Raw genomic sequence first — 26,602 nt, forward strand, 5'->3', positions numbered from 1 at the left:
TCCTGCATGGTCAGAATTATACCATGGTGTAGCCTCAATATCCCTCTGTTTACAGATGAAGTTTCCTACATATATCTCTGATGACCCTGTTATGAGCTTGTAGGTGGCAGTCTCCACAGCTGATTTGTGGCTTATCCTTGGGTGTCCATGGGGGTGATGAGTTGATTATCAGATGGATATGGTCATGACATTTACTATGCATGGCCTCAGATCAGTGAGCTTCCTAAAATAATATCCCAACTTGGGTTACTAATATTGCCATGTCGTTTGTATTCAGTGCATTTCAAAGTAATCTGACCCAACCCTGCTTAACTGTTACACACCTCATTATAACAAGTGGTTAACTATGTGGTTAATATATATTTTGGCTATTTGCTTTTTAGCAACAACCCAAGTTGGGATATTATTTTAAGAAGCTCACTTGATTTTATCAAGGCTGGAGTCTCAAAGGGTCTCAGAAACTATGCCTGAAAGAGGCTGGAGCCGGACAGAGGTGAAAATTAAACTTAACTTTACTTACTGTCTTTACAACTTTAGTGTCATAGGACAAAATTGAAGACATATTTGGAAAGGGCTTGACCTGGAGAGTAACATACAGTAAATGACGACAAAACTGAAATACTCTTAGTTGGCCCCCAAGCTAAAAGAGATCAATTTCTCTGTAAACTTGGGAATATGGCTTCCTAGATAGGTAACATGCCTGGGCATTGTCATAGATTTGGACTTAAATTTTAAATCACACATAAAGAAGGTGACCAAAACAGCATTTTATCATTTAAGAAATCTTGCCAAAGTACGGCCGTTCCTATCCCAAAATGACGCTGAAAAACGTATTCATACTTTTATTTCAAGTAGATTGGACTACTGCAATGCTCTTTTTACCGGTCTTCCGAAACAGTTGATTGAGAAACTTCTTGTTAGATAGAGCATATTACCCCTGTTTTGGCTACACTCCATTGGATCCCAGTATCTTTTAGAATTGGTTTTAAGGTCCTTTTACTTGTCTATAAAGCAGTTAATGGTTTGGGACCGGCCTACATTGCAGACTCTCTGTGGTTTTATAATCCTTCACGAGCTCTTAGATCTTCTGCTGATGGGTTTTTAAACACAAACAATCCTACACATAAGAAAATAGGCAACACAGCTTTTTTTTAACTATGCTCCTAAATTCTGGAATACTATACCTAAAGCCATGAGAGATGTGAGCTCAGTGAACATTTTTAAAAGACAGCTAAAAATCTATTTATTTAACTTGGCTTTTAATTAAAGTCATTCTATTTTTACTTTTTATTATTTCTTACATATTATATCGTTCTTACCAGTTTCTGTTGTTCTTGTTTTAATTTGTCTGTTTTGAATTTGTCTGGCATATTTCTTTTAATATTAAGCATTTTATTTTTATTTTTTATTGTAAAGCACTTTGAACTGCATCATTTGCATGAAAGGTGCTCTATAAATAAAGTTTATTATTATTATTATGTGGAATGCACAAAGTAACACAATGTATTCAAGCTTAACATCACATAAAATATCATGTTTGAAAACTGTGGAACCCTTATCACTAGCTTATGCACTACACCTAAGCCACTGATAAGTGTTCCTCATTACTCATCATGAATTTATTTCATGCAAACAGAATACACAGTTACCTATATCTTACTGGACAAAAGAAGACTGCATTAATTATGCTAATGAGCAAGGGATTGATAAGTACGAGAGTCAAGTCCAGAGTTTCTGCTCAGTGGGGCAAAGATCAAGGATTCACATCATCACCGATCCATAAGCCTTCTTCAGGGTTAACAGGGATGGTATGAAAAAATTTAATTATAATCACTTTCTTCCAGAAAACAGATATTGCTGCAATTGTATAATCCTGCTGAAAGAAATGCTATTGTAAACGTGATGTGAAAATGTGAGATTATCTCTGTATTCATGATTCATTTAAAACTGAAAACCTTATTTAGCAGGATAGCAGGAGCCAGAAGGCATGGAAACTGAATTCATTTTCAACAAGACTGATGTTGTTAAGGACATACACCTCTGTTATGAATCAGAAAATGTATCTTGCATAATGGTAATCACCCCTTCAATAATACGTGTGTTGTTATATCTTTTCCTTGGTTCATTATCTGTTCTCACAATGTGTGGAAACCTTCTCATAATAATTTCCATCATTTACTTCAAACAGCTCCACACTCCAGCTAACTACCTCATCCTCTCTCTGGCTGTGGCTGACCTCCTTGTTGGGGCTTTAGTCTTGCCTTTCTTCATAGTACTCTCTGTAAGCTCATGTTGGCATCTTGCAGATTTAATTTGTAACATAGGATGCAGCCTTGATGTTTCACTATCTACATCTTCTATTCTGAACTTATGTTTTATTTCTATTGACAGATATTATGCAGTGTGTCAGCCTCTGAGGTATAGAACTAAAATGAATTCTCATGCTGCTGTTATCATGATCGTGGTGAGCTGGGGTGTTTCTGTCCTACTTGGAATTGGCGTGATAATTACGGGTCTTAATGAAGGAAAATGTGAAGGAAGGTGTTTTTCATTTCACATTCCAATTTCAAGCATTACCACATGTATTTTCTCATTTTACCTCCCAGCAATCATAATGCTCAGTATCTACCTAAAGATTTTCCTGGTGGCACAGAGACAGGCACGTAGCATCAAGAACACAAACTGTCAGAGCATAAAGTCTGGAGCATCTGTCAGTAAGATGGAGAGAAAGGCCACAAAAACTTTGGCGATTGTTATGGGAGTTTTTCTGATCTGTTGGACTCCTTTTGTTACTGCTACGACCTTAAATCCATTAATTAATTATTTTATTCCAATATCTGTGATTGAAACATTTACTTTGCTTGGATGGTCAAATTCAGTGCTCAATCCATTTGTTTATGCATTCTTTTACAGCTGGTTTCGGGCGGCTTTCAGAATGATCATTTCTGGCAAAATATTTCAAGGTCGTTTTGCAAACTCAAAATTGTTTTGACTGATTGACTGGAGTGCTTAAGTATGTACTTTCAGGCAACAGTTAACTATACGCATATCGACAGTGGGTGCTGCGTTAAGTGCTGAACATCAGTTGAGAAGTGGAACCCACACACCGAAATATTATTGAACTCTTTATTTCATGACAACGTTTCCATCCATGATGGATCGAATTACATTTTTTAAATTTGACCTAACGAAGATCCATCATGGATCGAAACGTCATGAAATAAAGAGTTAAATAATTCTCAGTGCTTAAGTACTAACATGCCAATAATTATGCTTGGTACAATAGATACAATTTATTTCCACCCTATCTCATGTATATTTATTCAATTTATTACTGTACTCTACATATAAATGTTACATTTACATGCATGGAATAATCCAGCTATTGGCCATATTCCAGTTCTAATCTTATTCAGGATAAGCTTATTACATCATCCTTTGATACTCAGTGATTATGTATCCCAGTTGCAACGAATAAACCAGTTAACAGAATATTACCGTCCACAGATACAATTGTCTGCCAGCAAAACATTATGAAACATGCGGCCCTCAGCTGCTCACTTTGACTGAGCAGTAAGTTACTTCTCATGCAGGGAAAATACATCACCACCCCCATAGTAATAGTAAAAGCTATACTGCTCACCATCATGCTTTTTGTTGAAATCAAAAAAGTATCCAAAACATTGTGCGAGTCAGAGTTTGTGCGACAAATGACAAACACCACAAGCAAAGTCAGTAAAATGTTCACATGGTAACCCTTTTGATACCTGAGTAAGCCAGGCATCTTTACTGGGTTTCTCATAATTTGAGTACATTACTCTGTAGGATGAAGTATGGGATGTTTTCTCTTGTATTTGTTGTATCTTGTTGTTGATCAGATACTCATTGTAATCTTGACATAATTTGACTTTCTCTTCTATTAGTTAGACTCAGTTGCATCTCTCATTTAATATTTTGATTGTTTGGCATAGTTATGTTCATTTGATATTGTCATGAAATGTTAAATGTTTTCATTAAATAAATATGGTTATAATATCTGTGTGACTCTCGTCCCTGATTTGTAAAGACTGTTTTTGTGTGATTTCCTGAAGTAACCTTTTGTGAAGCATAACAAGCTTTCCCTCATGTCTTATTGACTGTAGTAAACCATTAGTATTATACTTGGAACACCATGGATGCATAATTGTCAGGGAGCCCTTAAGTAATGTTTCACACATACTTGTATAAGTCATTGGTAAGGCATGAAGAGCTGTCACTTTACAACAGGTAATGTGAAATGGGTTATTTAAGCGTTAACAAACATGAATTGGTGTCTACTAATCAGCAGGAAACCATTAATGAAGGATGGAGATCTTCATTTAATCCCACCCGTCAAAATTGTTGCCAAAACTTTTTTTTGTCTTTTAGTAGTTCTAAATAAAAATCAATAGTATTTTTAGATATTTTTTTCATAAATAATACATCACTAGGTTGTTTTGAAAATTTTGGGAAAGTTTCATGTGATTAGTGGATTTGGTCATGTGACCACGCTCCTTTACTTCCTGGTTGTGCAATCATGAGAACACGGCAGCATCAAAGCTCAAGTCAAGTCAAGTCAAGTTTATTTATTTATATAGCCCTTCATCACAAGCATGTCTCAGAGGGCTTTACAGAGAATGTGTCTAGCTAGGTCTAACTAAACACAATCAGTGGTAAACAAAATTTTGTAGGACAGCATAATGAAAAACACAAGGTAGGTAGGAGCAGATTTAGCGAGACAAACAATCTACCTATTCTATATAGCCTAACCTACCCGGCACCCCAGCCTTAGACCCTAAATGCACACAAGGAAAAACTCCCAGGAAAAAACTTGGAAGAAACCTTGGGCGGGCTGAGGCAGATAGGGATCCCCCCCCGGGACGGCTTAGCGTGCAATAGGTGCCGGGCAAAACATTGACAGAGTCATGGGCAACAATGATGACAAGAGAAAACAGAGAGAGACAAAAGAAGGGGAGGAGCATGCGGCGGTGGGGGGGGGCTGAGGCCAGCAGTAAAGGAGCGAGGGCAGCAGTCGTAAATCAGCGTCCAGGAGGGAGCAGCGGAAAGGAAGAGCAAGGCAGCACTGACGACGAAGAGCCAGGGCAGCACCCGTCACTGCCAGGTAGAACACTGACCTGGAGTCAGAGAGGAGGAGAGAGAGGAAGCCGCGTACACACACACAACACACCCAGACACACACACACGTAAAGAAGAAGGGGGGAAACAGCTGCAAACAGAACACACAGGGTCAGAGACACAAAGGGGGGCAGCAGCATCAGGGATGTGGGAAGGGACCGAGGCCGGCGCTGACAACCACTGGACTGCACCGGAGTCTGAAAGGGGGAGAGAGTAAGGGGAGAAGCAGCAGCAGCAGAACACAAGACAGACACGTTGGGTGGGAGCAGGACCAGGCCGGCGCCGACGACCGGCCGGAGCAACACCTGTCCACTGGCAGGTGGAGCGCTGGACCGGAGTCTGAGGAAGGGGAGAGAAGACAGCTGCACACAGAACACACGGAGTCAGAGCACATCGGGTGGGAGCGGCAGTAGGGATGGGACTAAGGCATGCACTGGCGACCACTGCACTGCACCGGGGTCTGAGAAAAGGGGGGAGAGACAGGTACTGTAGCTACACTGGTCCAATGAAATAAAGGCCACGCATCATACAGATGTCTTTTGAAGATTTATTTTGTCTCTCTCTTTCTTTCGTCAGCAGACACCGTGAAAACTACAAGAAATAAAAAACATAAAAGGTTCAAAATATATATCTCAGTCATTTTAAAGTCACTCAAGCTAGTGTCCGTTGATATACAAGCCCAAACACGTTAGCACAACAGAAATGTGCTGGAATCAAATAAAATTACTGAAAACGTATCACATTGTCCATGCAAAGGCACATCAACAAACATTATACACAAATATAAACCAAATGAAAGACAATTACCGTGTGCGCCTCTTGGACCACGTGCAGAATAGGGTTACTTTGGGACCATACGTCTTTCCTCTGCAGCCATGTTGGTTCTGACCCATAATGCCACGGTTATGCCCTTAACTAAACTCTGGTCATGTGACCCGTTACACTCTTCATTAAAATAAACCTTATGCACTAAATTTTTAACCAAACATTTTAAGGTGGTATATTCTAGACAAATCTTTTATCAATGTTACACTTTTAACATCTTATTTATATTACATTTTTAATCATTTTTTAATGACTGTATGAACTCAAATAATCATGAATTTATGACAGAAACATAAAATAAACATCTCAGTGAAACATGTCTCTGAGACAGTTACACTCCCACCAAATTACTATGATTGATGATAACCTTTGTACAAATACTTGAATAAATCTAGTAATTTCCAGAACCAAATAGTCTGTATCTGTAAAAAACTCTTAAGTCAAGACTGATACTTTAAACTCTCCACACAGGTAGGTGTTTAGAGAATAGTTCCACTGGAACACATTCTAGTTGTTTTCTACAAGTACAACTAATTTATGAATGGGACGTTCAAGAATGGATGGATTAATGAGTCGTTGACCCTCCTTTCCTAGCCTTCTATTTCCTATTTGTATTGTGGCTTTTCGCACCAGTCCATCTTCATCTTTACAAACTTCAAGTACTCTTCCAAGTTTCCACTCGGAATCCCTTCCTCTTTGACAATGACAATATCCCCAATCTTCACATTTCGTCTTGAAGAGTGCCAGCATTGTCTGAGGGTGATGTTTGCTAGATATTCCTTCCTCCATCTACTCCAGAATTGCTCTGTCAGATATTGTACTCTGCACCACCTTTTCCTGGCATACAGATCTTCTGCCACAAATTTTCCTGGTGGAGGCAGCGGGACAGAGGCTTTCATGGTAAGTAAATGGTTTGGGGTAAGTGGCTCTAGGCCTTTGGGATCATTGAGGCTGTCTGTGGTGAGTGGGCGGCTATTTATAATTGACATGGCTTCATAGAAGAATGTTCTCAAGGAAGCATCATCTAATCTTCCAGCGCTCTGTGAGAGGACCCAGCTTAGGACGCTCCTAACTGTCCTGATCTGCCGTTCCCAAACACCTCCCATGTGACTGGCATCAGGTACGTTCATATTGAAGTCACATTGTTTTTCGGCCAGGTAAGCAGTCAATCTGTCTTTGTCCACTTCTTTTAAAGCCTTTGTGAGTTCATTTCTCGCCCCAACAAAATTTGTCCCTTGATCCAATCTGATTTGTCTTACGGCTCCACGGATAGCTATAAAGCACCGCAAAGCATTTATGAAGGCATCAGTTGTTAGATCTTCCAATATTTCTATGTGAATTGCCCTCGAGGATAGACAGGTGAGTATGAGACCATATCTCTTATACTCTTTACGACCTTGCTTAGTGTGAAATGGTCCAAAACAATCCATCCCACAGTAAGAGAATGGTGGCGAGGGATCAACACGGTTAGCAGGTAGATCCGCCATCTTTTGCGTTTCTGTTGGCCTGCGAGCTCTCCTGCACGTAACACATTGTTTAATGTGGTTCGCCACAACTTTGCTGCCACCAACAACCCAGTAACCATTTGCTCTCAGTTCATTAAGGGTTTGTCCTCTGCCTTGGTGCTGAGTTTTTTCATGGCAGTAATCTAAGATCAGACGTGTAACCACACCATCTCTTGGTAGGATTACTGGATGCTTCAAGTCGAGAGGTAACGAAGCCTTCTTCAATCGCCCTCCCACCCTGAGAACACCATCTTGCAATACTGGGTCAAGCTGGGACAATTGATGGCTATGTGGCAGTTTACCATGACTCAGTATTCGCATTTCCTCTTTGAAGGCATCCTTTTGTGCCAATTTTACAAGCACAAGACTGGCCTTTCTTCTGTCTTCGACATTTATGGGTTCTGCTGTTTTGGCTCTTTTTGCTAGTTGCTGGATCTGAGCAACAACATTCAATGCTGTATGCCAGTTTGAGAACCGTTTAAGTCTCTCCAAAAGATTGTCCTCTTTTACTACTTTTGTTTGTAGTACTTGTGTCGTTTTGACTTCAGGATCGCCCACCAGAAGCTGATTTGATTTTGGTGTGACAATCTCTCTTTCCCACAGGAACTTGGGTCCAGTGAGCCAATTCGAACTAATCAACTCTGCCACCTTGAGGCCTCTGGAAGCGTGATCCGCTGGATTCCGATCAGTGTCGATATAGTACCACTGTGCTGGGTTTGTTGTTTCTCTGATTCTTTGGACTCGATTTGCAACGAAAACATGAAACCTTCGGGCTTCATTGTTAATGTAGCCCAAGACTACCTGTGAATCTGTCCAAAAATACTCTTGGTCAATTTTAAGCTCCAGCTCCTCCTTTAGCATACTGCTGACTGCTGAGGAGACCACTGCAGCCGTTAACTCCAGCCTTGGTATGGTTACAACTTTTGTGGGTGCAACCCTTGCCTTACCTATGACTAAGGAGCAATGCACTTTGTCTTCACTCACCACTCGGATATATGAGCACTGACCGTACCCATGGCTACTCGCATCCGAAAAGTGATGCAGTTCAATTCTCTGGACCTTCCCTAGGTTTTCAGGAGCAAAGCATCTTGGAATCTGGAGTTTTTGCAGATTCTCTAGATCATTCAGCCAGCTCTCCCATCGTGGCTTTAATTCTCCTGGCAGTGGTTTGTCCCATCCAATGCCCCTTTGGCACATTTCCTGTAGTACTTTCTTTCCCAATAGGAGGAAGGGAGCCAGGAAGCCTAGTGGGTCAAACACAGAGGCTACAGTTGAGAGGATTCCCCGCCGTGTTGCTGGTTTCTCATCCAGGGCGACTTTAAAGGAGAAGGTGTCACTGTTCACACTCCACTTTACTCCCAACACGGTCTGGACTGGGAGTTCATCATAGTTGAGATCCACATCCTGAACTCCACTAGCTCGTTCACTGTCAGGAATTGACTCCAAGATTTCTCTGTTGTTGGAGATGAACTTGTGGAGGTGTCATCTCCCTTTTGCACACACATTTTGCGCTTCTCTCACTAGTTTGATGGCTGTGTCCACAGATTCTACACTGATGAGGCCATCATCAACATAGAAATTCTTTCTAATGAAGTTGGCTGCTGCAGAATACTCCTTTTCATTTTGGCTTGCGAGATACTTCATTCCATAATTTGCGCAGCCAGGAGAGGATGCTGCTCCAAAAAGATGGACCTTCATGCGATATTCTTTTGGCTCTGAATTTGTATCGCCATTTTCCCACCACAGGAACCGTAAGTAATCTCTGTCTTCTTGGCTTACATGGAACCTGTGGAACATTTTTTCTACATCACAGATGACTGCGTTTGGGTGTTTGTGGAATCTACAGAGCACTCCTGTCAGCCCATTCATGAGATCAGGTCCAGTTAGTAAGTGATCATTCAGAGCCGTGCCATCATACTTGGCAGAGCAGTCGAACACAACCCTAATTTTTCCTGGCTTTCTAGGGTGATAGACCCCTTGGTGAGGAATATACCACACATTTCCTGCTTTTGGTTGGTATTCAGCTCTCTCCGCATCTCCATCCTTGAAGACACCTTCCATAAATTTAACGTAGTCATCCTTGAATTTGGGATTTTTCTCAAGTTTCCCTTTCAGGTGCTTCAGCCGCACCAGAGCCAGCCGCTTATTTTCTGGCAGTTGTGGGCGTGTCTTAAAGGGGAGGGGCATTTCCAGGTGCCCATCTTTATTTTGGTGTATTCTTTCATTCAGTAATTGCATGAAATGTATGTCATCTTGTGATATGCTCTTTTCCCCAGGGTTTGTATCTTTGAAGTCTGATTCGAGGGCTCTGATGACAGTGGCTGGTGTCAATGGTGGAAGTTCCTTGACAGATACACGATGGCACAGACCTGTCACTTCTGTTGACTTTGCGACCTGTGGTGAGCTGCCGACAATGCTCCAACCCAGGTCAGTTTTGATGGCATACGGCTCATCGTCACCTCCTGTGATGACTTGTCGTGGTGCCAATGCTCTGGAGCAGTCGTAGCCTATCAGGAGGCCGACCTTACAATCCATCAGCTCTGGTATTTCCTGTGCTATTCTGTTCAGATGTTTCCAGCTTTTGGCGGTTTCAGGAATAGGAATGTGGGAACGTTCAAGTGGGATGAAATCTCTGGTATAGGCAGGTGGCAAGTTGATAAAGCTTTGTGAGGAAAACCCTCTAACTCTAAGCCCACTAACTCTTTCACTCTGAATAATGGAATCTTTTCCCATCATAGTGGTAAGCTTTAACTTGACTGGCTCTAAACCTGCCCCAGTCTTCTCACATACCTCTTGGTCGACAAAGGTGTTGCTACTCTGTGTATCCAGTAGGGCATACACTAAGGTCTCTGTTTCAGGGGTGGTGGTTGAAGAAATCCATACAGGCACTATCATGGATGTGCTCCCACCATCGCCTCTGTCTACGCAGCAAGAAAGGGAAGATGTGTTTTCTTCCGCTTGCATAGCATAAGAAGATGTGTCAGAAGCAGCAGAATGGCGGTCTTCATGAAGTGGTGTTGGATGATGTTTCTTACATATGCCACAAGTAGCTTTATTCTTGCAGTCCTTTGAATTGTGTCCTCTCCTAAGACAGCCAAAGCACAGGTTATTGTCAAATATGAACCTTCTCTTGTCCTCCACAGACTTATTGGCGAACTTCTGGCATTTGTGGATGGAGTGGCTCTCTCCACAGCACACACATGTGACTGGGTTTGAGGATGAAATTGAAGTGTTTACTTTCTTGGATCCGTTTGCATCTTTTGAGCTGTTCTCCACAGCACTGTATGTTTTCATCACTGTACTTGATTTATCTGACGCTTTCACATTTGTGATGAACGCATTAGCCTTTGAGCGCTTTATATCTCTAGATGGCCTTTCTTCAGTAGGCTTCAAGGCATGAAAGGATGTTACAGGATTGCATGCAATTTCTACTTCTTGTGCCATAAAATCAGCAAACTCCTTGAAATTAGGGTATTCCTCTGTTTGTCGCAACTGCCTTGTGACATGACGATTCCAGCGAGAGGTCACCCAATCAGGGAGTTTTTGGAGCATCCTTTGATTCTCTTCACAGTCATTTAACACCTGAAGCCCTTTGATGTATGGCATGGCATTGTTGCAGGCTGTCAGAAAATCACTGAATTGTCTCAGTTTAACTGACTCCCTTGAGCCAATCTTTGGCCAGTTATTCAGTTTTTCTCTAAATGCGCGCTGGATTACAAAAGGGTGGCCATACCGAGCATTCAATGCCTCCCATGCTTGGTCATAGGCTTCATCATCCTTTCTGTAGAAGCTTCCTTCCAATACAGATCGTGCCTCACCACTGATGTATTTTTGTAGGTAGAACAACCTGTCAGCTGGATTTGTGCATCGCCGTTCTATCAATGCCTTGAAACTTGTGCTCCACTCTAAGAACTTAAGTGGGTCCCCTGAGAAGACTGAGGGCTCGGGTGCAGGAAGTCTGGTGAGAACCATTGTGTCATGTAGGGCTTGTACTAACGATGCTTCAATGTTAGTATTGTTTGTTTGTTCATTGTTATTGCTCTTACATGTTTGATCCCTTTTAATTTCTTTATAAGGTACTGGAGGACAATTGGCCACCTCACTGCGTGCTGTTCTACTTTCGCCACAGGTCTCACCTGAGTCAGCTTCAGAGTACACCTTAAGCTTAGCAGCTATTACTTGCAGATCTCTCTGATTTTCCAGTCTTTTAAGTTTTTGCTTTTGTGTAGCGATGGCCTCCTCCATCTTCATTTCGGCCTTCTTTGCAGCAAACTGTGCAGCACACTCTGCTCTTTTTGCTGTGATGCTTTGCTGTTCTGATGAACAGCTTGAGTGATGGCTACGAACTGTAGATTTGGAGATTGTAGTCCCAAATATTGACTGGGCATACTCTCTGTCGAGCACCATATGAAGTCTTGCGTTTTCTGCCTTAGCATCAAACTCCTCTTGCCCCACTTCACTCATGCGTACTTTCATTAGCCCCATCAAATCTGTTGTTACTGCTGTGCAGGAATCCATCTTTCTTCTAATCTCAGTAGAAGGTGCCGATTGAGATCGCATATTTTCATACACATCTCTCATTTGTGTCTCCAGCTCTTCGACAGCATCCATCATGTCACCCAAGTCTTGGTCAGAGCACTCATCCTTTTGGTACGTGTAGCTCTAACTTGTTCTTTCCAGCTTTCATATAGCTTGATGAATTTACTCTCCCTCTGAGAAGCTTCTTGTTGCTTCAGCTCCAGCATTTTTGGGGTTAACTTTCTCTCCCGTGAAGATTTCCTGGGTTCGACTCTCCTTGAAGTGGCGGAGGTAGGCTCCATCATTGCTATTTGGTGTATTTCTATTTTAGTATGAATATCACCTATGAGTGACTAATCTCTCCCTTTCAACATCATCAGTTTGTGATTGTAATTGTTCAATTAACCTAGTCATTTCTACTTGAAGGGACTCAATTTGTTCACTAAATTCACCACTTTGTGATTTTTCTCCGTGAACTGACATTGTACATGTTTTAGAAAAAGTACTGTATCTATCACCAAGTTATTGCTAAATATGCATATAACCTTTGCAAATATGTAATTGTCAGTGCAATCCAAGTACTAATATTCAGTAACTATTTACTTGAATAAACCCCCTAATGCACTCCTTTTGATTATGTGTTTGAACTCTCAGATCAAAAACACCATTAGAACATTCATAACAATGCCGTAAAGCAGGAACAACAATTAGGCTGTAATGATAGATCAATTACTTTTCTCATTAATAAACCAGTATTTTTTTTAACAAGTACTTTTTTTTTCAAATTTACAAATGTCCATAAAGTTGTAGAGGTAGCACAGTCAAACCTGATGCCGTCTGCAGAGCCACACTGTTCTGCCTGAAGACAGCAATGGAATGACACAGTCACTGCACGCTGAAGCCTGTAGAGAGGATATTTGCAGAGCTGTAGCTTACGCTAGTAAACGTTGCCCTCTCTTGGTGAAATCGCGGTACTCTCAACCCGACGGTGTCAGGAGCCGACACTCCCGTCTTCTCCCGAGAATCAGCAAGCCTCTTCGTCAACGTCTTCTCCGGCCACACGCTGCCCCAGCGATCGTGCTTCCTCCTCTCTCCTTCCCGGACATGCGCCGCTCATTACTTTGAGCTCTCGGCCATGCTGACGGTACGTTTTCACTGTAGCTACACTGGTCCAATGAAATAAAGGCCACGCATCATACAGATGTCTTTTGAAGATTTATTTTCTCTCTCTCTTTCTTTCGTCAGCAGACACCGTGAAAACTACAAGAAATAAAAAACATAAAAGGTTCAAAATATATATCTCAGTCATTTTAAAGTCACTCAAGCTAGTGTCCGTTGATATACAAGCCCAAACACGTTAGCACAACAGAAATGTGCTGGAATCAAATAAAATTACTGAAAACGTATCACATTGTCCATGCAAAGACACATCAACAAACATTATACACAAATATAAACCAAATGAAAGACAATTACCGTGTGCGCCTCTTGGACCACGTGCAGAATAGGGTTACTTTGGGACCATATGTCTTTCCTCTGCAGCCATGTTGGTTCTGACCCATAATGCCACGGTTATGCCCTTAACTAAACTCTGGTCATGTGACCCGTTACACTCTTCATTAAAATAAACCTTATGCACTAAATTTTTAACCAAACATTTTAAGGTGGTATATTTTAGACAAATCTTTTATCAATGTTACACTTTTAACATCTTATTTATATTACATTTTTAATCATTTTTTAATGACTGTATGAACTCAAATAATCATGAATTTATGACAGAAACATAAAATAAACATCTCAATGAAACATGTCTCTGAGACAGTTACAGGTACACACAAAGACAACGAACACACGGAGAGAGAGAGAGAGATCCAGGTGGGAGCAGCGTCAGGGATGGGACTAAGGCCAGCACCGAAGACCATCAGGGTCAGAGGAATCTGAGAAAGGGAGGAGAAAACCAGCCGCGCACACACACACACACACACACAGAGCTGTGCAGAAGCAGCACAAGACCCAGACGTATTTGGGCACAGACACGCTCATACAGACAGCAGATAGGAAGTGATTAGACACAGTGTAGCCAGAGGGCATCCCTATTCTTATGTTCCCAACGGCAAATTTCTATATAAATACTGTCTAGGCTAGGGTAAGAGAGAAGACTGTGACGAGCCCAGGCCAGCGGTGCTAAGGTAGGTCGTATGATTGCGAGAAAAGATAGGTTTTGAGTCTAGATTTGAAGATTTCGACAGAATTAGCTTCCCTGACTGTAAGAGGTAGCTGGTTCCAGAGATAGGGAGCTCGGTAGGAGAAAGCTCTACTGCCTGCTGATTTTTTCTTGATTCTAGGGACAATAAGGTAGCCAGCGTCCTGCGAACGGAGGGCACGATTCGCAGGACGATGGCTACCTTATTGTCCATAGAATCAAGAAAAAATTCAAGCAGGCAGTAGACGCTTTCTCCTACGAGCTCCCTATCTCTGAACAGCTACATCTTAAGTCCAGCGGAAGGGAGGTTAGGATAGGAGTAATGTGGTCAAATTTTCTAGTTCTGGTTAGTATTCTGGCAGCAGCATTTTGCACAAGTTGTAGTTTTTTAATACTACAGTTAGGTAGGCCAGAGAGTAAAACATTACAATAATCGAGTCTTGATGAAACAAAAGCGTGTATTAAGGTTTCAGCATCCGCCGTGTTTAGCAGGGAGCGAATTTTCGAGATATTACGAAGATGGAAAAATGCTATCTTAGTGATTTCCTTAATGTGAGCATCGAATGAGAGAGCTGAGTCGAACGTAACGCCAAGGTTTTTAACTGTGGGACTCTGGGTAATTAAGCAATCCCCAAAATTTAGAGTAAGGTCTGAAACAAGAGGTAGTTGGGTTTTTGGGCCAACAACTAGCATCTCAGTTTTGTTGGCGTTTAGTCGCAAGAAGTTTAGTGACATCCAATTGGTGACAGCGATTAGGCATAATTCTAGGTTTGAAAGTTGTAAACGGTCGTCAGGTCTAATTGGTATGTAAATTTGAGTATCGTCCGCGTAACAGTGAAATTTAATACCATAACTGCGGAAGATTTCACCAAGAGGTAGCATGTAAATGGAGAAAAGCAAAGGTCCGAGCACGGAGCCCTGCGGTACGCCAAAGTTAACTTTAGAGTAATCAGATATAGTATTTTTATGTGAGACACAATGCGTTCTATCAGATAGGTAGGAATTTAGCCAGGAAAGCGCAGAGTCGCGGATGCCAACGTAGCTCGCTAGGCGGTTTAAGAGAATATTATGGTCGACTGTATCAAATGCCGCACTCAAATCAAGTAAGATAAGAACAGAAGAAGAATCGGAATCTGAGGCGAGGAGTAGGTCGTTTACCACTTTTGTGAGAGCAGTCTCAGTGCTATGTAGAGACCTAAAACGAGATTGAAAGGGTTCGAAGAGACTATTACACGAGAGGTAGTCGGTTAGTTGGGTAGAAACTATTCTTTCCAAGACTTTAGAGAGGAAGGGGAGATTGGAGATTGGTCTAAAGTTATTAAGATCATCCGGATCAAGGTTGGATTTTTTGAGCAGAGGTTTAATTATGGCTGATTTGAAGGACGAGGGCACAATGCCAGAGGAGAGAGAGGTGTTAATGATATTGAGTAGGGAGGGGCCTAATATTGGGAGAAGTTCCTTAACCAATTTAGCAGGAAGAGGGTCAGATAAGCTGGTTATGGATTTAGAGGAAAGTACTAATTTAGAGAAGGTGTCTAAGGAGACAGTCTCAAATTGCGAGAGTACGGCGGTGGTCTCTATTGCGGCTAATGCACGAATAGGAGAGGGATCAACGCCCTCGGTGGGTAAAGAATTGCTAATTTCATCTCTAATAGAGTCAATTTTGTGATTGAAGAAATTAAGAAAGTCATTCGCGGTAAATTGAGAGCTCGCTACAGGGGAGGGTTTGCGAGTAAGTTTTGCTACCGTGTCAAATAGAAACTTCGGGTTATTTTTATTAGTGTTAATAAGATCTGAGTAGTAGGAGGCCCTAGCGGCGGAGAGCGTACGCTTGTAAGTCAATAGGCTATCGCTCCAAGCTAGTCGAAAGACCTCGAGTTTGGATAACCGCCATTTGCGTTCTAGCTTTCTACACGCCTGTTTTTGTGCACGAGTTTCATCAGTGAGCGGAGCGACGGTTTCTTTAGACGGCGGGTTTTTATGAGTAGGGGCGCAACAGAGTCAAGCGAGTCAGTTAGAATAGAGTTGGAGTTATCCGTGAACTCGTCGAGGGAACCAATTTGTTCAGGGAGAGAGGCAAGAGTTTTAGGTAGGAGATCAGCGAGTTTTGTAGTTGTCGAAGTATCAATACGGCGGATGCTGTAGGTATCAACTGGATTGGAATGCCAACAGGGCAGAGCAATTTGAAATTTAATGAGATAATGATCTGATAATGCCGGTGGATACGGCAAAACAACTAAGTCTGACACGTTAATACCACGAGCGAGGACCAGATCAAGAGTGTTGCCGCTAGAGTGGGTCTGTTCGTGAACCAACTGAGTAAAGCCAAAAGTGTCAATTAGGGACGAAAAAGCTTTGCTAAGTGGATTAGTTTTACAATTTAGATGAATATTGAAATCACCGATAATTAGGATGTTATCCGTACGAATTACAAGGTCAGAGAGGAAATTGGAAAATTCTTCTAAAAAAGATGAATAGGGCCCAGGAGGGCGATAAAGGATGATTAGGTAGAAAGGCAGGATACCAGAGTGGTTGAGGCCCATGCTAACTGGAATGGACGGGCGCATAGTGAGCATCTCACAAGATGAGAGTTTATTACTTAGATCTGGAGAAAGGTTCAGACTCGAATTGAAGATTAGGCCAACGCTCCCACCTTTCTTAGATGTCCGAGCGACATGCGAGTTGGTGAAGTTAGAGGGGGAAGCTTCAATTAATGGAAGAGCATCATTTGGCTTTAGCCAGGTTTCACATAATCCCATTATGTCAATACTATGTTCTTTAATTAAGTCGTTGACCAGCAGGGCTTTGTTAGCGAGTGATCTGATATTGATGAATCCGAGACATATGCGCTTTGTGTTGCTAGTAGGTTCGGGACGCTCAGCAATGCGAATAGGTTTAATCTCAATTACGTTACTACTTTTTGTAGTAACGTAATTGAGCTAAAGCTCCCCAAAAAAAGGTAAGTACTCTACATTATGTTATGAAAATGTTCATACTTTTTGTATACAATACATCTTTAAAGGGTTGTTTATCAGTATATAAAGAAATATTATTGATATGTAGTTCATACTGTTTGCAAAACAGTGTTATTTGTTGACGGCAACAATTGTGACCGGCGGTATAATACAGGGACTGTACGTTTTTTGTTTGGTATACCTTTTTTCTCTGTTTATCCCTATTTTATAGATTTACCTTATGTGAAGTACTAGACCTACTTGACCTTAATGAGCCAAGGGAGGCAATTTGTAATATTGCAATAGTCCCCAAGCCAGAAAAAGATGCTATCGAGAGTGATTGTGATAGCGATGCGTCCGACATGGAATTCACTGGTGAAACAGGTCATCTGCCAGCAAGGCTCTTGAATTCCACTACAGCCTTATTTGTATTAGAAGACACTGAACCAGTAGATGACGAACCACAACTACGCATAACGAGAAGCATGACCAAGAACTTAGTCGAAGCTCCTCAAGCAACTCCTAGTACTGCCCCTACTGCTTCATCATCTTTGACTGGTGCTGCCCCTACTAGTACATCATCTATTAATGGCACTTCCTCTACTACTACATCATCTTTGAATGGTGCTGCCTCTACTACAACAGCACCTTTAAATGGTGCCACCCCCACCACAACAACATCTTTACATGGTGCCACCCCAGCAGAACCGACATGTGTTCCGCTGCTGAACAGATAAAATAAAACCAGAGAATTCAAAAAATCAAGAAAAGCAGCTGATACCAATCTTCCTGATTACGTTGTGTACGAGCCAGCAACAGCGCAGTGTGTTACAGCAACAAATCCAGACCCACTTGATGTCTTTTTGATGATGTACCCACCATCGCTGAGAGAAATTACCATTGAAATGTCGAACCTTTACTCGGTTCAGACCAAGGGCAAGCCGCTCAATTTGGACATGAATGAGCTGCTCACATTCTACGGTGTGCTACTTACTTCCGGGTACAGCACTGTACCACGACGACACCTGCATTGGTCACTAGATGATGATGTTCACACTACCAGCATCTCAAATGCCATGCGCAGGAATCGATTTGATGAAATCATGGCCTCTATTCATGTTGTCGACAACACAAATGCAACTGATGACCCGTTTTTCAAAGTCAGGCCAATCTTCAGGGAACTGAACAACTCCTATAAGATCCTGCCATTCAGTGAATGGTTATCAGTTGACGAGAGTATGATTCCCTACTATGGGTGCCATGGTTACAAGCAATTCATAAGAGGGAAACCCATCCGTTACGGATTTAAGCTTTGGAGCCTTGCCTCTTCAAATGGATACCTTTACCACATGGAGCCATATGCTGGTGCCCATACCCTCCTCCCGGAGACTGGACTGGGTCAGGGACCCAGTGTGGTGCTAGGTCTAGCAGAGCAAGCTGGGGTTCCTGCAGGCTGCAAGTTCACACATGATAACCTTTTCACGTCATTGTCACTAATTGATGAAATGACCAAGCGCGGTTATGGCTGTTCAGGGACCATGCGGCAAAATCGCCTGTTTGACGTTCCATTCAAATCTGTGAAGGAATTCGAGAAAATGCCACGAGGATCCATAGAAGTACTGGTCCAAGGAGAAAAACTTCTCACCAGATGGAAGGATAACAGTGTCGTTACTGTGGCAACAAATATCGAAAACCAATACACTGAAGCACCAGTCAGAAGATGGAACAAGGAAAAAAAGACTTTTGATCATCTCCAACAGCCACAAACCATCCAGTCGTATAATAAGCGAATGGGAGGAGTGGATCTCCATGATGTTCAGGTGTCCTGCTACCACAACACCATCAGATCCAAGAAATGGTGGTGGCCCATTTACTCATGGACGCTCAACTCTGCCCTAGTTAACAGCTGGCTGTTCTACAGGGATCAAATAAATGATGATTATGACGTTCTACGCTTTCAGTGCATTGTTGCACAGAGTCTTCTGCAAAGATTTGGAACCAAACCAAAAGGTCATGGAAGGCCCTCCTCACTGTCAGCCACTGTGGTTGATTCAGCCAGGTTGGATGGCGCAGCCCACTGGCCAATCAACACAGGTAATCACTTTATCAGATGCAGTGTTTGTAATGGTCACTCAGCATATCATTGTATGAGAGTGCCAGGCCACTTGTATATAGAATCCTTCAAGAAATGAGTTCTTAAAAATCTCCGTACATAAGAGAGTGGAAAACCTTTGGGAAATATTTATTTGTTTATCTTTCCACAGAGAAGCGGTTTTCCAGATGTCTTGTATGTGATGGTCGCACAACATACGCTTGTGAAAAGTGTGCCAGGCCACTACATATAGAATGTTTCAAGAAATTCCATCAGTGCTAAATTAGCACACTACCAACATGCCACCAACGCACAAACAGTACACTGCCAACACTTTATCAGCACACTATAACAACACATTAGCACACTTCTAACACACTAAACACACCATTACCACAACACTACTACTCTGCCACTGCTCTACCACCACACTACCAATATACTACCAAAACACTATCAACACAGGAGAAGTAGCAGCAAAAGCCTTGAAAATTGTCCAGTTTTTGTTTTAGTTTTTGATGGTTCAGTCCTTTGAGATGCTATAAGTAATGGGTCATACTGGATGAATTAATTTTAGATGAAGTATATGCTACTTATGCTACTTTTAAAATTGCATGCATTGTTTAATGTGTGTTTTAAAAATATTTTAAAAATTGTTAAAATTACATTTTTACTTAAAAATACATTTTTATTTATTTCTGACAAGTTATTTTGAGTGTACAAACAGTGGGCCCTTTGTAAAACCTTCCTTATTATGAAGGGTAAATATTCAATTTTTTTTTTTTTTGATCTAAAATGCTCTTGTTAAGTAAATCTATTAGCATTTTTTAAGTGTTCAAAAATAAATATGAGTTTTGGAAAAGCCTTTAGTATTTGTTTACAAGATGTGACTGAAGATCCCTATGTTCATTCTCCTCTATATTGTATTTATCATTTACTACATAGAGTCCCTGTGTTATACCACTGGTCACAATTGTTGCCAGAAATAAAACACCCCTTTTCACATACTTGTCCTTGATTTTTTTTTTAAATTAAGATTGATTGTTTGTTAGTGATACAAATAGAATACAAATTCTGTATGGACATGTCTGGGAACAATTTGGGAACAAATGTGTTACAGGGGGTTGACATGAGTACAGTTTTGGGCATGCTTTGTTAAGCAAAATAATGAGGGGAGGGCAAACAGTTGTAATGCATAAAGCAACAAAATGTATTTAAGCTTAACATCACATAAAAAAAATAGTATTACAAAGCCTCTTATCATTGGCTTATGAATAAGCCTAAGCCGGTGATAAGTGTTTCTCATTACACATCATAAATGCATCTCATGCAAACAGAATACATAGTTACCCACATCTTACTGGCCAAAAGAAGATTGCATTAATTATGATAATGAGCTAGGGATTGATAAATACAAGAGTCAAGTTACTGCTCAGTGGGACAGAGATCGAGGATTCATCATAGATGCATTAACTATCTTCAGGGCTAACAGGTATGGTATGAAAGAATATGGATTGCTAAAAAAAAACCCGAATAATCACATTCTTCCATAAAACATATTGTTGCAATTGCATTGCTGAAAGAAATATTATTGTAAATGTGATTGAATGTATCTCTGTATTAATGATTCACTTAAAATGGAAAACCTTATTTAGCAGGACAGCAGGAGCCAGAAGGCATGGAACCTGAATTCATTTTCAACAGGACTGATGTTAAGGACATACATCTCTGTTATGAATCAGAAAATGTATCTTGCATAATGGAAATCACCCCTTCAATAATACGTGTGTTGTTATATCTTTTCCTTGGCTCATTATCTGTTCTCACAATGTGTGGAAACCTTCTCATAATAATTTCCATCATTTACTTCAAACAGCTCCACACTCCAGCTAACTACCTCATCCTCTCTCTGGCTGTGGCTGACCTCCTTGTTGGGGCTTTAGTCTTACCTTTCATCATAGCAGCCTCTGTAAGCTCATGTTGGCATCTTGCAGATTTAATTTGTAACATAGGACGCAGCCTTGATGTTTCACTATCTTCATCTTCTATTCTGAACTTATGTTTTATTTCTATTGACAGATATTATGCAGTGTGTCAGCCTCTGAGGTATAGAACTAAAATGAATTCTCATGCTGCTGTGATCATGATCGTGGTGAGCTGGGGTGTTTCTGCCCTAGTTGGAATTGGGGTGATAATTATGGGACTTAATGAAGGAAAATGTGAAGGAAAGTGTTTTTCATTTCACATGCCAATTTCAAGCATTACCGCATGTATTCTCTCATTTTACCTCCCAGCAATCATAATGCTTAGTATCTACCTAAAGATTTTCCTGGTGGCACAGAGACAGGCACGTAGCATCAAGAACACAAACTGTCAGAGCATAAAGTCTGGAGCATCTGTCAGTAAGATGGAGAGAAAGGCCACAAAAACTTTGGCGATTGTTATGGGAGTTTTTCTGATCTGTTGGACTCCTTTCGTTACTGGTATGACCTTAAATCCGTTAATTAATTATTTAATTCCAATATCTGTGATTGAAACATTTACTTTGCTTGGATGGTCAAATTCAATGCTCAATCCATTTGTTTATGCATTCTTTTACAGCTGGTTCCGGGCGGCTTTCAGAATGATCATTTCTGGCAAAATATTTCAAGGTCGTTTTGCAAACTCAAAACTGTTTTGACTGATTGACTGGAGTGCTTAAGTATGTACTTTCAGGCAACAGTTAACTATACGCATATTGATAGTTGGTGCTGGGTTAAGTGCTGAACATCAGTTAAGAAGTGGAACCCACACACCGAAATATTATTGAACTCTTTATTTCATGACAACGTTTCCATCCATGATGGATCGAATTACATTTTTTAAATTTGACCTAACGAAGATCCATCATGGATCGAAACGTCATGAAATAAAGAGTTAAATAATTCTCAGTGCTTAAGTACTAACATGCCAATAATTATGCTTGGTACAATAGATAAAATGTATTTCCACCCTATCTCATGTATATTTATTCAATTTATTACTGTACTCTACATATAAATGTTACATTTACATGCATGGAATAACCCAGCTATTGGCCATATTCCAGTTCTAATCTTATTCAGGTTAATCTTATTACATCATCCTTTGATACTCAGTGATTCAGTATCCCAGTTGCAACGAATAAACCAGTTAACAGAATATTACCGTCCACAGATACAATTGTCTGCCAGCAAAACATTATGAAACATGTGGCCCTCAGCTGCTCACTTTGACTGAGCAGTAAGTTACTTCTCATACAGGGAAAATACATCACCACCCCCATAGTAATAGTAAAAGCTATACTGCTCACCATCATGCTTTTTGTTGAAATCAAAAAAGTATCCAAAACATTGTGCGAGTCAGAGTTTGTGCGACAAATGACAAACACCACAAGCAAAGTCAGTAAAATGTTCACATGGTAACCCTTTTGATACCTGAGTAAGCCAGGCATCTTTACTGGGTTTCTCATAATTTGAGTACATTACTCTGTAGGATGAAGTATGGGATGTTTTCTCTTGTATTTGTTGTATCTTGTTGTTGATCAGATACTCATTGTAATCTTGACATAATCTGACTTTCTCTTCTATTAGTTAGACTCAGTTGCATCTCTCATTTAATATTTTGATTGTTTGGCATAGTTATATATGTTCATTTGATATTGTCATGAAATGTTAAATGTTTTCATTAAATATATATGGTTATAATATCTGTGTGACTCTCATCCCTGATTTGTAAAGACTGTTTTTGTGTGATTTCCTGAAGTAACCTTTTGTGAAGCATAAAGAGCTTTCCCTCATGTCTTATTGACTGTAGTAAACCATTAGTATTATACTTGGAACACCATGGATGCATAATTGTCAGGGAGCCCTTAAGTAATGTTTCACACATACTTGTATAAGTCATTGGTAAGGCATGAAGAGCTGTCACTTTACAACAGGTAATGTGAAATGGGTTATTTAAGCGTTAACAAACATGAATTGGTGTCTACTAATCAGCAGGAAACCATTAATGAAGGATGGAGATCTTTTAAAGGGGGTTGACATGAGTACAGTTTTGGGCATGCTTTGTTAAGCAAAATAATGAGGGGAGGGCAAACAGCTGTAATGCATAAAGCAACAAAATGTATTTAAGCTTAACATCACATAAAAAAAATAGTATTACAAAGCCTCTTATCATTGGCTTATGAATAAGCCTAAGCCGGTGATAAGTGTTTCTCATTACACATCATAAATGTAGCTCATGCAAACAGAATACATAGTTACCCACATCTTACTGGCCAAAAGAAGATTGCATTAATTATGATAATGAGCTAGGGATTGATAAATACAAGAGTCAAGTTACTGCTCAGTGGGACAGAGATCAAGGATTCATCATAGATGCATTAACTATCTTCAGGGTTAACAGGTATGGTATGAAAGAATATGGATTGCTAAAAAAACAAACCGAATAATCACATTCTTCCATAAAACATATTGTTGCAATTGCATTGCTGAAAGAAATATTATTGTAAATGTGATTGAATGTATCTCTGTATTAATGATTCACTTAAAATGGAAAACCTTATTTAGCAGGACAGCAGGAGCGAGAAGGCATGGAACCTGAATTAATTTTCAACAGGACTGATGTTAAGGACATACATCTCTGTTATGAATCAGAAAATGTATCTTGCATAATGGAAATCACCCCTTCAACAATACGTGTGTTGTTATACGTTTTCCTTGGCTCATTATCTGTTCTCACAATGTGTGGAAACCTTCTCATAATAATCTCCATCATTTACTTCAAACAGCTCCACACTCCAGCTAACTACCTCATCCTCTCTCTGGCTGTGGCTGACCTCCTTGTTGGGGCTTTAGTCTTACCTTTCATCATAGCAGCCTCTGTAAGCTCATGTTGGCATCTTGCAGATTTAATTTGTAACATAGGACACAGCCTTGATGTTTCACTATCTTCATCTTCTATTCTGAACTTATGTTTTATTTCTATTGACAGATATTATGCAGTGTGTCAGCCTCTGAGGTATAGAACTAAAATGAATTCTCATGCTGTTGTGATCATGATCGTGGTGAGCTGGGGTGTTTCTGTCCTAGTTGGAATTGGAATCATAATTATGGGACTTAATGAAGGAAAATGTGAAGGACGATGTTTTTCATTTCACATGCCAATTTCAAGCATTACCGCATGTATTCTCTCATTTTACCTCCCAGCAATCATAATGCTTAGTATCTACCTAAAGATTTTCCTGGTGGCACAGAGACAGGCACGTAGCATCAAGAACACAAACTGTCAGGGCATAAAGTCTGGAGCATCTGTCACTAAGATGGAGAGAAAGGCCACAAAAACTTTGGCGATTGTTATGGGAGTTTTTCTGATCTGTTGGACTCCTTTCTTTACTGGTATGACCTTAAATCCGTTAATTAATTATTTAATTCCAATATCTGTGATTGAAACATTTACTTTGCTTGGATGGTCAAATTCAATGCTCAATCCATTTGTTTATGCATTCTTTTACAGCTGGTTTCGGGCGGCTTTCAGAATGATCATTTCTGGCAAAATATTTCAAGGTCGTTTTGCAAACTCAAAATTGTTTTGACTGATTGACTGGAGTGCTTAAGTATGTACTTTCAGGCAACAGTTAACTATACGCATATCGACAGTGGGTGCTGCGTTAAGTGCTGAACAACGTTTCCATCCATGATGGATCGAATTGCATTTTTTTAATTTGACCTAACGAAGATCCATCATGGATCGAAACGTTGTCATGAAATAAAGAGTTAAATAATTCTCAGTGCTTAAGTACTAACATGCCAATAATTATGCTTGGTACAATAGATAAAATGTATTTCCACCCTATCTCATGTATATTTATTAAATGTATTACTGTACTCTACATATAAATGTTACATTTACATGCATGGAATAACCCAGCTATTGGCCATATTCCAGTTCTAATCTTATTCAGGTTAAGTTTATTACATCATCCTTTGATACTCAGTGATTCAGTATCCCAGTTGCAACGAATAAACCAGTTAACAGAATATTACCGTCCACAGATACAATTGTCTGCCAGCAAAACATTATGAAACATGTGGCCCTCAGCTGCTCACTTTGACTGAGCAGTAAGTTACTTCTCATACAGGGAAAATACATCACCACCCCCATAGTAATAGTAAAAGCTATACTGCTCACCATCATGCTTTTTGTTGAAATCAAAAAAGTATCCAAAACATTGTGCGAGTCAGAGTTTGTGCGACAAATGACAAACACCACAAGCAAAGTCAGTAAAATGTTCACATGGTAACCCTTTTGATACCTGAGTAAGCCAGGCATCTTTACTGGGTTTCTCATAATTTGAGTACATTACTCTGTAGGATGAAGTATGGGATGTTTTCTCTTGTATTTGTTGTATCTTGTTGTTGATCAGATACTCATTGTAATCTTGACATAATTTGACTTTCTCTTCTATTAGTTAGACTCAGTTGCATCTCTCATTTAATATTTTGATTGTTTGGCATAGTTATATATGTTCATTTGATATTGTCATGAAATGTTAAATGTTTTCATTAAATATATATGGTTATAATATCTGTGTGACTCTCATCCCTGATTTGTAAAGACTGTTTTTGTGTGATTTCCTGAAGTAACCTTTTGTGAAGCATAAAGAGCTTTCCCTCATGTCTTATTGACTGTAGTAAACCATTAGTATTATACTTGGAACACCATGGATGCATAATTGTCAGGGAGCCCTTAAGTAATGTTTCACACATACTTGTATAAGTCATTGGTAAGGCATGAAGAGCTGTCACTTTACAACAGGTAATGTGAAATGGGTTATTTAAGCGTTAACAAACATGAATTGGTGTTTACTAATCAGCAGGAAACCATTAATGAAGGATGGAGATCTTTTAAAGGGGGTTGACATGAGTACAGTTTTGGGCATGCTTTGTTAAGCAAAATAATGAGGGGAGGGCAAACAGCTGTAATGCATAAAGCAACAAAATGTATTTAAGCTTAACATCACATAAAAAAAATAGTATTACAAAGCCTCTTATCACTGGCTTATGAATAAGCCTAAGCCGGTGATAAGTGTTTCTCATTACACATCATAAATGTATCTCATGCAAACAGAATACATAGTTACCCACATCTTACTGGCCAAAAGAAGATTGCATTAATTATGATAATGAGCTAGGGATTGATAAATACAAGAGTCAAGTTACTGCTCAGTGGGACAGAGATCAAGGATTCATCATAGATGCATTAACTATCTTCAGGGTTAACAGGTATGGTATGAAAGAATATGGATTGCTAAAAAAACAAACCGAAT

At 40.2% G+C, this 26,602-nt stretch overlaps 3 protein-coding genes across 3 annotated transcripts; all 3 read left to right on the forward strand.

Moving 5' to 3' along the window:
- Positions 1-1,987: 1,987 nt before the first annotated feature.
- On the forward strand, positions 1,988-2,992 carry LOC139923510 (trace amine-associated receptor 1-like). The gene has a single exon (XM_071914288.2). The coding sequence runs from the start codon at positions 1,988-1,990 to the stop codon at positions 2,990-2,992; it is 1,005 nt and encodes a 334-aa protein (XP_071770389.2).
- Positions 2,993-20,932: 17,940 nt separating this feature from the next.
- LOC139927243 (trace amine-associated receptor 1-like) lies at positions 20,933-21,934 on the forward strand. The gene has a single exon (XM_078290004.1). It carries the CDS (start codon positions 20,933-20,935, stop codon positions 21,932-21,934), a length of 1,002 nt encoding a protein of 333 aa, XP_078146130.1.
- A 1,932-nt stretch (positions 21,935-23,866) lies between these two features.
- LOC139927244 (trace amine-associated receptor 1-like) lies at positions 23,867-24,868 on the forward strand. The gene has a single exon (XM_071919304.2). The coding sequence runs from the start codon at positions 23,867-23,869 to the stop codon at positions 24,866-24,868; it is 1,002 nt and encodes a 333-aa protein (XP_071775405.2).
- Positions 24,869-26,602: the final 1,734 nt, after the last annotated feature.

This window comes from Centroberyx gerrardi, chromosome 18 (assembly GCF_048128805.1).
Source record: "Centroberyx gerrardi isolate f3 chromosome 18, fCenGer3.hap1.cur.20231027, whole genome shotgun sequence".
Taxonomy (NCBI): Eukaryota; Metazoa; Chordata; class Actinopteri; order Beryciformes; family Berycidae; genus Centroberyx; species Centroberyx gerrardi.